General features: G+C 38.5%; 1 protein-coding gene across 13 annotated transcripts in view; it reads left to right on the top strand.

Moving 5' to 3' along the window:
* GPAM (glycerol-3-phosphate acyltransferase, mitochondrial) overlaps positions 1-13,196 on the top strand; it is a 62,735-nt gene that overhangs the window by 30,441 nt on the left and 19,098 nt on the right. For all 13 annotated transcript variants that reach the window (XM_072740017.1, XM_072740016.1, XM_025993555.2 and 10 more), the window contains 7 exons: positions 1,598-1,671; positions 3,947-4,060; positions 5,751-5,897; positions 6,882-6,978; positions 7,633-7,769; positions 10,064-10,163; positions 10,895-11,107. In XM_072740017.1, coding sequence (XP_072596118.1) covers positions 1,598-1,671; positions 3,947-4,060; positions 5,751-5,897; positions 6,882-6,978; positions 7,633-7,769; positions 10,064-10,163; positions 10,895-11,107 — 882 coding nt within the window. The remainder of the gene's footprint in view (positions 1-1,597; positions 1,672-3,946; positions 4,061-5,750; positions 5,898-6,881; positions 6,979-7,632; positions 7,770-10,063; positions 10,164-10,894; positions 11,108-13,196) is intronic.

Here is a 13,196-nt window from a genome sequence, read left to right as displayed (position 1 = left end):
AAGCTCTCTCTGGGATGGGATAGTTACCAGGATAGAAATTCTGCCTTTTGAGTGCCTTTCATTTATTGACATTGCTTATAATCTGTGTAGAGAGCTAACTCTCTATGTGAGTTTTCTACTCAGGGTTGTAGATTCTGAGTTGTATAAAGGGATTCACTAATTTGGGAGAGATTTGTGTGGGACCCAGGCAGTTTATGTTCAATATTCTGGTCTGCTCAAGAATATCTTAGTTATAGATACTGTTCCTCTTAAATCACAAGTGCCTTGTTGCAGGAATTTGGTAGTATTGAAGGACCATGATATTTCTAGTCTAGAAGTAAGGCTAGTTCAGATGAATAGGCCAGTAGAAATACAAATTTAAATAAACGATCATGTGGCTTTGACTTTAATGCATTCTTTTTTTTTTTTTAAATATTTTTTTGAAAAGAGAGCGAGAGAGAGTGAGTGAGTGCACACGTATGCACGAGCATGAGGAAGGGGCAGAGGCAGAAGGAGGGAGAGCCCCAAGCAGATTTTTTGCTGAGGACGGAGCCTCATGGAGCTTGATCCCATGACCCAGAAATCAGGGACTGGCCAAAAACAAGAGTCCAATGCTCAATTGACTGAGCCACCTAGGGGCCCTGACTCTAATATGTTCTTAAGTCAAGAGATAGTGTAGGAAATTATTTGGTGGTGGGAGGGGTGTTTTGGGGAGGCATAGATGAATTGTATAGTAAATAATTGATTTTTGTGCTTAAATACAGAACCTGATGGAGTTGAACGTAAAGTTCTTCCTTTGGCATGTTTATTCAAAATAATTTTAAACAGTTTTTAAATAGTGATTTTTTGATATTTGTTATCCTTTCTCTGATATCTTGTTTTCCTTATCTCTAAAGAGATTCCACATAAATATTTTTATATTTTCTATCGAAGGTACATTATGCTTTACCAGCATTTATTTGTGGAATGTTTTCTTTTTGTCCACACTGCTAAAGCTACAGACTCTCTTTTCAGCAGAACTATCTCTGAATTACCCTTTAAGGTTTCCCGTACAAAGAGTGACATCTAGCCATACACTTTCCAATTAAGTAAACAGTCATTTTAAAGAAATAGAAAGACCATACTCTTTCCAGCAAGATGTAGATTTGAAAATTAAAGTGTCTGTCAGCCTCAATTTTCCTATCTGTAAAATGGGGATAATAATTATTGTGTCAGGATTATTGCCAGATTTATTTATCTAATGATAACTACATGGTACTTAGCATGATATTTTTGCATTTGGAGAACACTGAAATCTCCAGTATTCCTGGCAGTGATTTAACAAGCTTTCAGTAGTTTCAGCCCTTTTGGGTTGGAGATAAGGGAGTGAGGCAGAAAGGGAGGCACAATTTCCTTTGCAAGGTAGTGGGAAGCCTTAGTTCTGAGCTTGTGACCTTCTTTGAAGGCTGAAAAGTACTTTTCTTTTTTTTTCAACAAAACATAATTTTTCTTCATCACTTAGATTTTTGAAGCAATGCTTAACTTTAAACTGAGTTATAAAGGTTATCAAGAAGTAGTAATGTGAGCTCTTCACCAGCAGTCCAGTTGTATACTTACATCTACATTTTGTTTCATGTAGGATAAATTTTTCAACTCCAGTATCCCATCTTTGGGTTTGCGGAATGTTATTTATATCAATGAAACTCACACAAGGTAAAAAGAAATTTCTTTTATTTCTAATACCTCTCAAAAGAAATGCTATAATTATGAATGGATATATTCTAAGAGGAATCTCTTCATCTTTTTTAAAGCTAATAGAATTGAGCTTTGGATACAAGGGGTTTTATCTGAAAACTGGGAGCAGCACAGCCCCCTGAGCAGCCGGTTACTATTACACTTTGTAATGATTTAGTAACTATTTTGGGAGAGTGTAGATTCTCTTAATAGCTTTCTTTTTTTTATTTGTATATTGATTTTTATCTGAAGTGTGCCAAAACGATAAAAGATTTGTCTGAGGAAAGAGTAGTTTCAGATGTCTTATCTATTATTATTTTATACTTAAAAATTGAAATTAGGCTAATTTATGGAGTTTTAAAAGATGTGTTCCTGCATTGAGCAAATGTTCTTTGATTTATTAGGTTAAGATTTTCTTTAGAATTCTTCGAGACTTCAGGCACACTGAAGATGGAGATGGGCTGTTAGGCATCCGAGCCAGAGAAAAGAGGCTTTGTTTTATGTGAATCTAGGCTAGGGGGAAGGGAAGGTTGTGTGAATGTCTGTGAGGCAGAAGAGAATGGCAGCCAAAAATGCTGCCAGTCCTTACAACTAATTCTAAGAGTAAATGCCTGGAGTGGGTCAGCAAGTAGGTTCAGGTGATGAGACATGCTTGAAATTCTGTGAAAAATTGATCCAAAAAAGCCAAGTACTTAAATTTGAAGGCTTTCTGATGTTACTGCTCATGTTTTGGTGATGAGATTATAAGTGAGCGTGACAATACCTGCATATAAAAGTTCTTTTTTTTTTTTTTTTTTTTAATAGAACCAAAGTCAAGGGATGTATTTTTCCCCATTCCCATGCTACTCTTTTTTCTCTGTCTTAAGTTTAAAGGAGAGAGGAGAAATTCTGGCCCACTATTTTTTTTTTTTCTCCCTATTTGACTTAAGGAAAATCTCATAGGGTCTCTTCTTGTTTAAGTAGCCATTTTATGTATAAAGCCAAAGGGTTCATTTGTTGTCCTCAGTTGGAGGCAGTAAAGTAAAAAAAAAAAAAAAAAAGCATATGCTGTACTGACTAGGCAATCGGAAACCAGTCTGTGTGATGAGCTGCCTCTGCAGTTGAGCTGGCTACTTAGCTTTTTCTCTGCATGTTACATGGAGCAAAGCCTAGACAGTTTTATAAACACACACACCACACACTCCCCCCCAACCACACACACACAACTCAATCCATTGCAAAAGGATTTCATCAGGAGCTGGGACTTTGCACATTCTAATAACAGTTCTGAAAGTGCTCACTCAAGGAAGAATTTAGAAGTAAACACTTAACATAGTGGGTCAAGTTTGCAGAGAAATGAGACAGAGGAAAGGAGGTAGAAAAAGAATATCCGGAAAAAAGGTGAAGGAACGAGCGATTCATCAATAGTTCTTCCTCCAGTTACTTTTTCTCAACTGAGGGCTTTTCAAAATTCATGAATTTATATTTGAAATCCATTTGAATGTGCTTATGAGGAAATGATAGTGAGGCATTATATAATCATTACAAATGGTTTCAAATCCTTGCATGTGAAGGTTTGTAGCATTCTTATTTTGTGGTCTCTGTCCCCAAAGCCCTATATAAGTAACACATAGTCAGCAACACTGATGGGAATGTGTCCTAGGCCTAAGATACGTCAAATGTGGGGGGGAAAGGTAAGAATTTCTGGCTTCGTAAGCCCAGTATACAAATGTTTAGACTGTACTTGAGCTATGCTTGACTTTTCTCAACTAATCAGCCTTGTCAATTCAATATGAGAGTCAGTGATACCTTAGATTAAAAAAAAAAAATTAACTTTAATAAAAAAATAGCCCTTTGTGTAGAAAACACTTCCAAACTTTTTCTTTATAGCTCACAGTTAAATATATAGATCTCATTCAACATACTTGCTTTTAACAATGTTTTAATAAAGTAAGACATTTTTATTTCTTTTGTTTTTATATTTGGTTTATTATTTGGCAGAGTAAAAACCAGGCATTTTTTTTTTAAACCAAGCATTTTAGTACACAAATTCCAAGTTGAAATTTTAGTTGAGAGTACATGAAAGAAATCTGGAATGAAACTGTCTATGCAAATCATTCTGAACTACTCCGGAGAATTTGCTATAGTATGCCACGTTTCAGGAATAGATGAAACAAGGGTTTGTTTTTATGGCAGGGAAACTACTGTATACTTCAAGCAACTTTTTTTAGGTCTTCTTAGTCTACTCTCTGCTAAGTCTTTTTTCACATTGCAGGCACCGAGGATGGCTTGCAAGACGTCTTTCTTATGTGCTTTTTATTCAAGAGCGAGATGTCCATAGAGGCATGTTTGCCACCAATGTGGCTGAAAATGTACTGAACAGCAGTAGGTAAGGGTAAGGATACTATTGTAAGGGGAAGAGGCAGGGATGGGGTGAGGGAGTGGGGGATCAATTCCTTTATTAACCTTTAGTTTCTCTGGGACTCTGTCTTAAGTGGGATTTCCATTTCCAAATGTTAAATGTTAAACTACAAGGGAAAGCAAGGAAAGGCAGGAAAACAGGTGGTTTTGCGAATAGTAGTCTTGTTTTATGCATTAACAATCAAATGGGCTTCTAATATGTGAAAGGTGAGTTAGAATTCAGAGATGCACATACCTAGTTCTGTTAAGTTTTCTTTAATATGAATATTTGGGACATTATATTTCCTATCTTATAGCTGAAAGAGAAGTGCATTTGCTATTTCAGTTATTGAGTACGTAGGTACAAATTTTTGTGCTAGAAAATCCTTCCTAGAAATTTTAAGAGAATAAAATTCTGTCCTTGGTCTCAGAAGAGCTTACTTACAAATGGTAGTGACTTGAACTCAGAGTGGGGAAATAAATCATTCTCAAGTTTAAGTGTTAGAGTATGGGAGTTTGCAGGAAGGTCAGTCTCTGCTCCACCTCATTGGTATGGCCCATGTAGATATCTACCTGGATTTAGGGACCAGAAATCAGAGTGGTTAGAAAGACTGCTTTGAAATGCAGGCCCTATGCTGTGGTTGTTGAGGCCTGAACAGTGGTGGCACATAGTAGGTACTCAGTAAAGAATGAATGAATGAATGAGAAAATAGTTGATATGGAGATTTAGTTGTCTTCTCAATTACTTGTAAAAAACATGCCTGGCCAGATTGAAATGAAGGTATTAAAGGAATAGGCTGAAGGTGCATCAGTGTCCTATGTAATTGATCTTTTGTATTAATGAATTATGGGACTATGTGGGGTTTTGCTGTGTACTAGTGTGAAATCAGCAGCGGTGGGAGAAAAATGTAATTATTTGAAACTCCTTTGGGTTATTGTATATTCTGTTTTCTAGGTAAAAACCTTTAAGTATGTTTCATTCCATTGCCTGTTTTGACTAATAACTAGGATATTAAAAGTGATTTAAGGAGGTTTAACCTCACATGTTGTTCCCTAAGTCACATGGAAGATTTACAAAAACTAGGTTAAATCTTACCTCTTACTTTACCACTTATCACTGTGTGTTGTTTTAATCTTGAGCTATGACTTTCTTATATTAGTAAATTGATATGGGAAACACTTGTAAATATTTATACTCCTCTTTGATCCCTCCTAGAGAGTTTTACATATAGTTCTAATAAAGTCACAATATAAATGAGTAGTAAAGTCTTCAAGAAGAAAAATCACACTTCACCTTGGCAGGGGGCTTTGGATACCTCTGAGTTATATTCCTGAAAGGATAACCTTTCTTTCTCTCCCTCTGCTAGACTGCAACTTTGTATCCCTTGCAGGATACCTGGAACATTCAATTCATGTAGTTGTTAACCCAATGAATTTGAGTTAGATTCTTAAATCTGCCTTCCAGATACCTCAGAGATTCCTTGATTTAGGAGCGTAATATCCTTAATATTTAGTGGGCAGCCAAACAAAACATATCTAATTTGAGCTTATTTTCAGGTTCTATAAATATATTAAGGAGATTTATAGCTTTTCTTGTGATTTATAGCTGTGATTTAGAAAATACTGAATGCAGAATGTATCCTAGAACCAGTTACATTGTCTTTCTGTTTTCAAATCAGAGTTCAAGAGGCAATTGCAGAAGTGGCTGCTGAATTAAATCCTGATGGTTCTGCTCAGCAGCAATCAAAAACCATCAATAAAGTGAAAAAGAAAGCCAAAAGGATCCTTCAAGAAATGGTTGCCACTGTCTCACCAACAATGATCAGGTATTAAAAGGCAAAGCAAAAAGCTTTCCTTCAGAGCCATTGGTTTTGAGCAAACAGGGACTGAACCATTGGACTTTCCTAGTGCAATGGTTTCCGTCCAAAGGAAGTTTGAGCATGTTCTGATGTTAAAACTAACTCCTTTTTATATTCTTATTCAGCTTCCATAGGAAGTAGCACTGTGGTAGGATTTGAGGTGCCTTAATCTTTGTTAATTGATAGCAACCATTGTACAGCAGCTGACATCTCTCTAGACTTGTGTGGTAGATTTCACATATCCATATCTTACAGAGTGGTTTTTTTTTTTTTTTTAAGATTTTATTTATTTATTCATGAGAGACAGAGAGAGAGAGAGAGAGACAGAGAGAGGCAGAAACACAGGCAGAGGGAGAAGCAGGCTCCATGCAGGGAGCCTGACGTGGGACTTGATCCGGGGTCTCCAGGATCACGCCCTGGGCTGAAGGCGGCACTAAATCACTGAGCCACCCAGGCTGGCCCCTCCTCCCCCGTCCTTTTTTTAAAAGATTTTATTTATTCATGAGAGACACAGAGAGGTAGAGACATAGGCAGAGGGAGAAGTAGACTCCCTGGGGGAGCCTGATGCTGGACTCGATTCCAGGACCCCAGGATCATGAGCAGAGCCAAAGGCAGATGCTCAACCACTGAGCCACCCAGGTGCTTCAAAAGGGAGTAGTTTTATATGGCATTCTGCTCACCTAAATATTCAGTTGATGATTTGCTTCTAAAGTGTAAAGTATGCTATTTGAGTGAAATGTAAGATTTAGTCTTTAATAAATACATGTATCTATACGTATACATGTAAAAATCAGCTCTTTAATTCAGAAGTTCAGATACAGACATACACACTAAGTTGTTTATGAGCACTTTTAGGTTGTAGGTTCAGAAACTTTAGACAAAAGTCAGTTCTGTCTCATTGTATATATGAACATTGAAATTTCTTTTTTTTCCTTTTTAAATTTCTTTTAGACTGACAGGATGGGTGTTGCTTAAACTGTTCAACAGCTTCTTTTGGAATATTCAGATCCACAAAGGCCAACTTGAGATGGTTAAAGCTGCAACTGAGGCAAGAATTTGTGTGATCTGTCATTCTGTTATCCCCATGTTTGTGGAGTGATGTTAGAGTCTTTTGTATGGAAATGTTCTCTTGTGTCCTGTGTGCATTCAACCCATTTGGAAGATTTCCCCCATGTGAGGTGACCACAGTAGTTGTACATTTGGGGAGGTGTGAGTAAAGGAGGACCTGCCAGTAATATGCTGGATTCCTTTTGTAAGTTACCTTGCAACAACTCTGAAATCAGGTAGAACAATCCGTATTTTTAATGAAGAAATAGAAGTGCAGATAAGGATTTCCCAATCATGGCTAGTGAGTGACTGCCCACGATTTCAACCCAAGCCAGGCTTGACTCTAAACCCTCTGCTCTTTTGACATGATCAGAGCTGCCTTTCCGAAGGTACATAAAGTCCATTTGAATTCTCGACTGCACTTCTCCTTTCCTAACTCATTGTTACTGTGGTGGTTGTTGCTTTCAGCTGTGGAAGTATTAAATTGGGAGAAATTAGTGGAAAATGTTTTTAAAGAATGAGTCATTGATCAATGAGCATTTGAGTGATTCTAACCAAAAATAAAATTGCAATTGTACACAGATCAATGACTCATTGATTTGACATTCACATTTGAATTTTAAATTTGGCTTTTTTTTTTTTTTTTTTTTACTAGATGAATTTGCCACTTATATTCCTGCCAGTTCACAGATCACATATTGACTATCTCCTGCTGACTTTCATTCTCTTCTGTCATAACATCAAAGCACCATACATTGCTTCAGGCAATAATCTTAACATTCCCATCTTCAGGTAAGACCAGCTTATTTTGAATTTTAGGGTAGTGGAAAGACTGTATGTTGAATATTTATTTTTTCATTATATGTCTTGAAACATGAAACCTGTTACTGTAAAGATGGTATTAGCTTTTTTACTTTCGCTATATAAGTAATGCATGTTTATTGTGAAAATTTGAAAAGTACAAAAAAGCATTAAGATTATTAACCATTATTTCTATGTTTTATGTGGGGTACTTGGTGAACTGTGAATACCTCAACTTCATTGGCAATATTTATCAAATGGTTAAAAGGCCATTAGAAAGATGAGCTAGCATATTGTATAAGGCTTGGCAGTAGGGGAAGGTGGGGCGGGTATGAGGGTTGTGGTGATGGTAGGAAGTATGTAAGAAGAACCATACCTGTTAACTTTGCCCCGATAATTTAGTACTGCTAGAACATGTAATAATTATAGCATGACACGAAAAGTATAAATTAGAGGTTTTTGGGAGAATGCAAGGCATTCCAGTCAGAGGAAATAGTATGTGAAGAGGCTGAGAGGTTCAAATGCATGGTATGGTCAGAAGGGCAGGCGATTCAGTGGGATTAGAATATGAGATGCAGTTAAATGGTCAAAGGCCAGAAGTGGTCATTGCATAGGGAGTGAGAGCTAGATCAGAACCAATAGTTTTTAAGCCAAGAGTTTATAGAGTGTATCCTGTAGTTGGGAAGTGGTTAGATTTGCATTTTGGAAAGTCATTCTGGATTAGAGGGATTTAGAACAATTCTGGCTCTATTGCAACTATTGCAATAGTTTAGGCAAAAGGTAATGAAGGCTTAAAATTTGTCGTGGTGCTCTTGGTAAGGAAGGCATAGAGTGGCCACTAAGAGTACTTAGGTGAATTTATAAGATGAAATGCTAGTCCACAGTGGGAGAGGGGGAAATGAGGGAAGAAGCCTCCCAGATATTTACCACCTGGTGACTGGGTAGACAGTAGAGCTGATCACCAATGGGGAATTGGTGAGGAGTAGGTTTAGTTGGTTTAGGACATTGAAGGCTCAAATTTCAAAGTATAGAGCATCTCTGAGGTCAGCTCTGAGCAGTCGGGAATAGAACGAGGATGGATTCACAGTAATTGGTGGGGGAGTGGACTGGCAGATTGTGCATGTAAGGAAGGTCTCACAAAGTGGCAGTGTGATTACCTTTGTGTGCTGTGAAGTTTTACCCTCAGCCTCACAGTCCGAGGAGCTCCTTCCTAATCCTTTGCTCAAAGTTCTATGGCTGACCGGACTCATGTGAATGGCTGAAGGGAGGCCATTCATTCATGTGTCAGTTGATACTTACCCAGCTATGTTTTAGACAAGAGTGAAGAAGGTAACGTAGTCCTTGCCTTCAAATAGCTCTGTAGTTTTGCTCTCAGAGGATATTGAAAATGTATGTTGATATTGGTATTAATATCACTCTATTTGAAAAGGGGGATGCTCTGAGTTTGGAAAGGTTGACTTAAGTATTATAAAATTTCATTTCAATGTCAGGATCCATCAGTGTCATAGAAAGAACCATAGGGTTGAGAAAAGAATCATTTTATCCCCCTGTAAGGGTATATGAAGCACATTTTTGTTTCATGTTTTGGGAAAATGGTTATGCTTGGTTTTGGTTTGATAAGATTATCCTTGTCTTACTGAGGCACTCTCTAAGCAGTACTTTCTTTTTTTAAAAAAGATTTTATTTGAGAGAGATTGCACACAAGCAGGGGAAGGGGCAAAGGGAGAGGGAGAAGCAGACTAAGCAGGGAGCCTGTCATGGGGTCAGTCCTAGGACCCTGGGATCATGACCTGAGCTGAAAGCAGATGCTTACCAACTGAGGGACCTAGGCGTCCCTAAGCAGTACTTTCCGAGAACATTTGCCCAAAGAGCTTCTGCCACATCACATTCATTTTGTAGTAAATGTGCCAAAGGTAGATTTCAGGATATCTAACAGTCAATGTCCTGAGATCTTTGACAGTTTTAAGATTTGTCAGTATTTCATCATCCTCTTTAAATCTATAACACCATCTTTGCAGGGTAATATATTGTACAAACTTCTTTTAGTTTGGAACAGATGTTATTAGAGCTTCAGTACATGAAGTGATATTCTAAAGGCTGACAAATGATGCAAATGATGGAAACATGTCAATAACATGGAAAATGGAAAAAGGCTCATGTTTTCACTGTCAGCTCAAACAACACATGTGATTTATATTCATGTGGCATATGTTTTGAAGTAACCTAGAATTTGTGTATCCTTACGTTTTTCTTTATAAATAACTAATGCATTCCTTAATTTGCAGTACCTTGATCCATAAGCTCGGAGGCTTTTTCATACGACGGAGGCTGGATGAGACGCCAGATGGACGGAAGGATATTCTTTATAGAGCTTTGCTCCATGGGGTATGTACATTCTCTCATTCTTTTTTTTTTTTTTTTTAAAGGTTTTATTTATTTATTCATGAGAGATACAGGGAGAGAGAAAGGCAGAGACACAGGCAGAGGGAGAAGCAGGCTCCATGCAGGGAGCTGGACGTGGGACCTGATCCTGGGTCTCCAGGATCACACCCTGGGCCGAAGGCAGCACTAAACCACTGAGCCACCTGGGCTGCCCACGTTCTCTCATTCTATTTATTTATTTATTTAATTTATTTAATTTATTAATTTATGACAGTCACAGAGAGAGAGAGAGAGGCAGAGACATAGGCAGAGGGAGAAGCAGGCTCCATGCACCGGGAGCCCGATGTGGGATTCGATCCCGGGTCTCCAGGATCGCGCCCTGGGCCAAAGGCAGGCGCCAAACCGCTGCGCCACCCAGAGATCCCCACACGTTCTCTCATTCTTAAAGCCCTTATTATAGTTGTCACAGTAGAAGGAAAAAGAGACTTGATTGAGATTTAAAAAATTGTCTGAGAAATTATTTAAGTGGTTACTGTTTGGTTATGGGGCTGATGATTATTTCTGTTATCACCAAAATAGAGCATTGGAGGAGCTGGCTTGCTATTATTCATGAGTAAAATATTTTGTCAGTAGTGAAGTTACAGGTTTCTGTTTGTTTTAAGATTTAACTTGGGTAAGCTTCATCTAAGTTGGATGGTCTTGAATTCACATTTTACATTCTCCTTCCATTCCAGCATATAGTTGAACTACTTCGACAGCAGCAATTCTTAGAGATTTTTCTGGAAGGCACACGCTCTAGGAGTGGAAAAACGTCTTGTGCTCGGGCAGGACTTTTGTCAGTTGTGGTAGATACTCTGTCTACTAATACTATCCCAGACATCTTGATAATACCTGTTGGAATCTCCTATGATCGTATTATTGAAGGTCACTACAATGGCGAACAACTGGTAAGAGGCCTGCTTACCCAAAAGTGTTCTTCACTGTCAACTCTTTTGCTTTTAGATATAAGCTTTTGGAATCAATTAGGAATTTTTTTGCTATTATTTTATTTAAAGCACTGTGGGAGACATGGTAGCGTGGTCATACTGAGTAGCTCTTATCTTTTGTGTCAGTCTGATTGGTAGTGCTGACCTGCTGTTTTCCTGCACTTGGAGGGACTGACATGGTTAGATTTTCAGTGCTGGCCATGACTGTGGAATTGGGAAAGGCAAGAGCACTTGGCACTGAGTTGCCATCTCTACCACGGAGGGTTAAATGTAGTTCTCCCCAGGGTTTACGGCTTATGTGTGGGTTTTAAGTTCAGCCCGAAGGAGTGGTGGGATCACATCGAAAAAGCAACTGTGAACTCGTTTGATAAGTGGCAGTAATTTTTTAGTAAACTTTTTATTGAAGTAAGTGTAATAGTTGGGGAAGAATGCACAAATCAGAAGCATGTAGGTTGAATGATTGCAAAGTGATCACACTTGTGTAACTGGTATGCACAGCAAGGAACAATATGATCATGCCCCTAGGAACTGCCCCCCCCCCCCCCCCCCCCCGCCCACCATGCCCCTGTCATCACTGTCCTCTCAGGGGTAACCACTTACCTGCTTATAGAATAGATTAATTTTGCCTATTTTTGAACTCTTACATAAATGAAATTATGTAATATATAGATGATCTTTTGCTTCTGGTTTTCTTTGCTCAAGCAGGCGTTTGTGAGATGCATCTGTGTTGTGTTTAGCCATGTACCATGATCTGTTGAAAAGCAATTTGGTTTCTGTTATTTATTTATTTATTTATTTATTTATTTATTTATTTATTTATTTATTAATGATAGTCACAGAGAGATAGAGAGAGAGAGAGAGAGGCAGAGACATAGGCAGAGGGAGAAGCAGGCTCCATGCACCGGGAGCCCGATGTGTGGGGTTCGATCCCGGGTCTCCCAGGATCGCGCCCCGGGCCAAAGGCAGGCGCCAAACTGCTGCGCCACCCAGGGATCCCTCTGGTTTTTGACTATGGTCAGTCTTGTAGATTTCTCTTGATGACCATATATATGCATTTTGTTGGGTATGTACCTACAAGTGGAATTGCTGGGTCATTAGGTATATGTATGTTTGGCTTTAGCAGAAAATGCCAGTTTTCCAGATTGCTTTTATCGACTTCCCCGCATTATGAGAATTCCAGAGGGATTTTGTTTTGCTCTGATTTAGTGTAGAAGTCTTGGATAAAGTATTGGTTTTGAGCTTAACTGCCCCTAAAATGCCAGAAGTTCAAGGATACTAGATAATTAGAGGCTTTATTACTTTTTTAAAGATTTTATTTATTTATTTGACAGAGCGCACAAACAGGCAGAGTGGTAGGCAGAGGCAGAAGGAGAGGGAGAAGCAGGCTCCTGGCTGAGCAGGGAGCCTGACTCGGGACTTGATCCCAAGACCATGACCTGAGCCGAAGACAGATGTTTAACTGACTGAGCCACCCAGGCACCCCAATAATTAGAGGCTTTAAAGATGAAGTGATAGACCGGATTATCATCTGTGTTCCTCTTAGAAGACCCCTCCTTGAATTGGTCTGTGTTGAATATGTACACCACTCACCCTGTTTCATGAGGCCATATCTGCATCCTTTGTCCGTTAGAAGCCATGATTGTGCCTTATGTATATTAATATTCAGTAAATGTTACTAAATGAATAATTGGATTAAAGGCCACTGTGGGGCTAGATTTGGCATTCACTTGCCTAATACTGGATATGTGGGCTCTGGTGATCATCAGGCTTCATATAAATGGCACCTGACCTATTTTTATCTGAGAACTGCAGAACAGTTCTCCAGCCTGTTGCATCATTTTTATCCTTCGTTAGTTTGCAATGGTATTTTTTCTTTTTTGTGTGTTTTAAATTTCAATTCCAGTATAATTAACATAGTATTATATTAGTTTCAGGTGTACGTAATGGTGATTCAGCAGTTCTATACCTTCCTTAGTGCTCATTATGTTAAGTGTACTCTTAATCCCCTTTACCTATTTCTCCCATCCCCCCCACCTATCTCCCCTCTGGC

This window comes from Vulpes vulpes, chromosome 15 (assembly GCF_048418805.1).
Source record: "Vulpes vulpes isolate BD-2025 chromosome 15, VulVul3, whole genome shotgun sequence".
Classification (NCBI taxonomy): Eukaryota; Metazoa; Chordata; class Mammalia; order Carnivora; family Canidae; genus Vulpes; species Vulpes vulpes.
This window is presented reverse-complemented; position numbering and strand designations above follow the sequence as displayed.